General features: G+C 37.5%; 1 protein-coding gene across 1 annotated transcript; it reads left to right on the top strand.

The window, feature by feature from the left end:
* LOC102629418 (katanin p60 ATPase-containing subunit A1) lies at positions 1 to 4125 on the top strand. The gene is made up of 7 exons (XM_006465365.4): positions 1 to 303; positions 812 to 1283; positions 1579 to 1776; positions 2426 to 2670; positions 2906 to 3064; positions 3154 to 3241; positions 3589 to 4125. The coding sequence occupies exons 1-7, from the start codon at positions 179 to 181 to the stop codon at positions 3868 to 3870; spliced, it is 1569 nt and encodes a 522-aa protein (XP_006465428.2). The 5' UTR covers positions 1 to 178; the 3' UTR covers positions 3871 to 4125.
* Positions 4126 to 4510: the final 385 nt, after the last annotated feature.

A 4510-nucleotide genomic window follows, 5' to 3' on the forward strand; every position in this document is an offset into this window, starting at 1 on the left:
TGCAAAACACTATTTTTATTTTTTGAAAATAGTCCAAAACAGTATTTACTCGTTCTTCTTCTTCCCTCTCTCAACCACTTAAAACGTCGCCGTCACAAGTCATCACTTCACAGCTTCACCAAATCAGGTGATTTTAAATCAGATGAAACCCTAGAATTTTGGGCGTAATTTTAACAAGATGGTAGGGACAAATTCGCTAGTGGGATTGCAAGATCACTTGAAGCTTGCCAGAGAGTACGCGCTAGAAGGACTTTACGACACCTCGATCATCTTCTTCGACGGTGCCATTGCTCAGATCAACAAGTAATTTTCAGTCATCATTTTTTCCTTTTCGTAATTTCTCACACACTCACACTCGTATTCACATTCTTACTTACTTAATTTTGGATTTAACATTGTAATTGTTTTAAATTTTGGGGCAATTTGATTGCTTTTACTTTAATAAAGTTAATGATATAAAGTGTTGGCGTGGAAAGATACAATTTTGAAGTTTAAGCTTTTATTTTTATTTGATTTTATTTTCTGAAAGACTATTTCTTTTTAAAACTTCTGGTTTTTTTTTTTTCCTTAAATTAGATAATTCAGTGGTTGATGAAAAATATTGGAACTTTTGGCTTAAGCTGATATTTTTGCTTACGTTTGTCTAATCCTGATAAAGTTTGGTTGAATCGTACAGTAGCACTATGCATCCCAGTTGATTATATTCCATGTCAAAAAATAATTGAATTATATTCACCACACAGATTCAAATATGTAGTGGGCTAGTGTTTGAGTTGTTTAATTAATTTCTCAACCATGATTTTAATTTTAGGCACCTAAATACGCTTGATGATCCGTTAATACGTGCAAAATGGATGAATGTCAAGAAAGCTCTGTTGGAGGAAACAGATGTTGTGAAGCAATTGGATGCTGAGAGAAGAGCATTTAAGGAAGTTCCAGGAAGCAGGCGTACTTCTTCACCACCAATTAATGCTAAATCTTCATTTGTTTTTCAGCCGTTGGATGAGTATCCAACTTCCTCAGGTGCTCCAATGGATGATCCTGATGTGTGGAGGCCACCAAGTCGGGACACTTCGAGCAGGAGACCCGCGAGGGCTGGTCAAGTTGGTATGAGAAAATCACCTCAAGATGGGGCTTGGGCTCGTGGTGCTACTAACAGGACTGGTACATCTAGCCGTGGTGGAAAGGCTGCTGGTCCCAGCAGGGGTAACACTGGTGTTCGAGCATCAACTACTGGCAAAAAAGGCACTGGTTCTGGAAAATCTGGCAAGGCAGATTCTGCTGTAAGTTCTTATAGAATATCTATAATTGGACTTTATGCAATTCTTTTTAGTTCTTAGTTTGTTCTGGAGTTCAGTGTTTGTGAATTTTGATGGAAGGCTTTTGTAGGAAGTTTTTGATTGGGTAGATTTGGCATGTGAAACGCGATAATCACATGTCCTAATTTATGATGATATCTTGGTTCAACTGCAACTCACTTTCCATTTGGATGACATATCGAGTTGAGACTGTTTCTTTTTCAAAGTTTATTTCAGGTTATTAATATTTTGCTAACGATTATCCTCGTGTGATTGTCAGAATGGTGACAGTGAAGATGGAAAGTCAAAGAAAAAAGAGTATGAGGGACCTGATCCTGACTTGGCCGCAATGCTTGAAAGGGATGTCTTGGAAACTAGTCCCGGAGTCCGGTGGGATGATGTTGCTGGTCTGACTGAAGCAAAGAGACTGTTAGAGGAAGCAGTTGTCCTTCCTCTGTGGATGCCTGAATATTTTCAGGTAGCTGAAGATTTACTGTCTTTTTACTATGATGCATTCAGATTAGTTCAATCAACCTTTAATTGAACCAGTTAAAAAAAAAAAATGAAGCTTTTGGAAATTTAGACAAGGATCAGCGGGAAGTCTATCATTGTTGTATAATTGATATTTAGTTGTGTAACTGCTTTTAGTGTGTCCTGTGAAGAAGTTTATCAGGTGTTAGTTCTCTATCTACCAATGTTTATGTGCTTCTTCAAGGACTAGCTTGCTATGCAGACTTTATTTTACACTAGTTAGAAAGATTATGACGAGTGTAATACTTTATCACTGGTGGCATGGTAATCAAAGCCAAGTTTCTGTTTACAGTTAAAGTAAAAATGAAGCTTAGTTAGAATGCACATTTTTGGCTTAAAAAATGCAATAGGTTTTGCAATATGAAACAGAGAAACGTCCAAAATGGAAAAGAATACGACACGTTTATAGTAATTCCTGACAACCAAAATGACATGAAAAATGATGGTTGGTGCAACCAAACTTGCTCTAAGATTTTCTCTGGGGTTTATATTTCCCTGTTTATTTATTTATCTTAAAGTTGATTACACAAGCTGGATTGTGTCTATGCCATTGTAGAGCATCTCCAAAAATAAAGCTGGTTGTGTCTTTGCTGCAGGGAATCAGGAGACCATGGAAAGGTGTTCTTATGTTTGGTCCACCTGGAACTGGAAAGACGCTTCTGGCTAAAGCAGTTGCTACCGAGTGTGGCACCACGTTTTTTAATGTATCTTCTGCTACCTTAGCATCAAAATGGCGTGGTGAGAGTGAACGCATGGTGCGGTGCTTGTTTGATCTGGCAAGAGCTTATGCACCAAGCACAATTTTTATTGATGAGATTGATTCACTTTGCAATGCTCGAGGGTAAGCTCTTTTCGCATTCATTTATTTTGTAAGAATGTTGATTGTCATCTATTTTCTAGCCCAGCAAATGAAGTTGAGTGTTCAGTTATCAGCTTGGTTTGCCAAATGGTATAGGTCACTCTGTTTCTTACCGTTTGGGGCATTAGTCTTTGTCCTCTTTTGGATTCAATTTCTGGAAGATATTGCTAGATTTGTTCACTAAATGGTGATAGTAAATATGGACGATCTTGTTCAGTGCTTCAGGGGAGCATGAATCATCGAGAAGGGTGAAGTCCGAACTTCTAGTTCAGGTAGATGGTGTAAATAATACAGGAACAAATGAAGATGGTAGCCGTAAAATAGTGATGGTTTTGGCAGCTACTAACTTCCCATGGGACATTGACGAGGCTCTCAGGTTGATCCGCTTAATAGTTTACCTTATTTTGGATTTTCTCTACCCTTTGAATTTATTATGTATCTCATTTGCTTGTAAATGCAATGCAGGAGGAGGCTGGAAAAACGTATATATATTCCACTTCCCAATTTTGAGAGTCGTAAGGAGCTTATTAAGATTAATCTGAAAACAGTTGAGGTAAATTAATTGACACTACTTTATAAATACTCATGGGGGGAGATGTTATTGGATTAGAAATTAGGATGTGACAATTGGCTGGCAATAAAATTTCTGGACCATTCTTGAATTTACTTCATTAAAATAGTAGATCGTTTCACTATCATTTTGTAAGAGTTATTGCTCCATTTCCTTGAACTTGCTCTAGATTTACAACATCAAGGACCTGCAGCTCTTGTTTTATCCTTGATGAAAGTACACTTTACGCACTTGTGTTCATGTTAAGTTTTTTAGCCATAAATCATTGAGTATGGCATGTTATTTATATGCATCCTCGAATTACTCTTAAAGATCTATCTCCATGTCAGGTGTCCAAGGATGTAGATATCGATGAAGTGGCTCGCCGAACGGATGGATACAGTGGAGACGATCTGACAAACGTTTGCCGTGATGCCTCTTTGAATGGCATGAGACGTAAAATAGCTGGAAAAACTCGCGACGAGATTAAGAACATGTCCAAGGATGAGATTTCAAAAGACCCTGTTGCCATGTGTGACTTTGAGGAGGCCTTGACGAAGGTACAGCGAAGTGTATCCCAAGCTGATATCGAAAAGCATGAGAAATGGTTTCAAGAATTCGGATCAGCATAAGAAGGTGGCAGAAAGCAATATCAAAGATGATGCATTTTTTGTTGTCTTGATGTTCGTCTGCCTGCCGGGTGATTGTTTGTAATGTTTTTCCTGCTGTTTCACTTGTGTGATTGATTGATTGAGCTATTTTGAACAAGCCTGTTGCTAATGTCTGTGTCACTTTCCATTTTTAACCTCACCTTATGTAATGTAATATGGAGTTTGTAGTCAGTGTCTTTTATTCCAAATATTGCTTTGGTTTCTATGCATTTTCAACTACTAGGACCAATCTTGAATCTCCATCTCCATCAATCTCCAGATAGTACTTTCATTGATCTATTTTTACCATTTCTTAAGGTTTTTATTATTTTCTCAGATTTCATACGTATTTCACAATTTCATTGAAAAGTTCATAATTTACTGCATAGGTTCTAAGTTTGCTGAGAATCTGGGGACATGTAACGAAAAGCTTCAACGACGTGACAACGTATATCAATTAACATTAGAGCTGGACTGTGATCGGATGCGTGGATAGATTTGTAATGGTTCAGTTCTGAATAATTCATATTGTGCAGCTTATGTATTTCAATTCATCTCATTTAGTGTGATGAGTCTAAAAAGAAAGAGGCCGGTGATGCTGAAAGCGTATATCAATTTTTTA

The sequence above is a fragment of the Citrus sinensis genome, chromosome 7, assembly GCF_022201045.2.
Source record: "Citrus sinensis cultivar Valencia sweet orange chromosome 7, DVS_A1.0, whole genome shotgun sequence".
Lineage (NCBI taxonomy): Eukaryota > Viridiplantae > Streptophyta > Magnoliopsida > Sapindales > Rutaceae > Citrus > Citrus sinensis.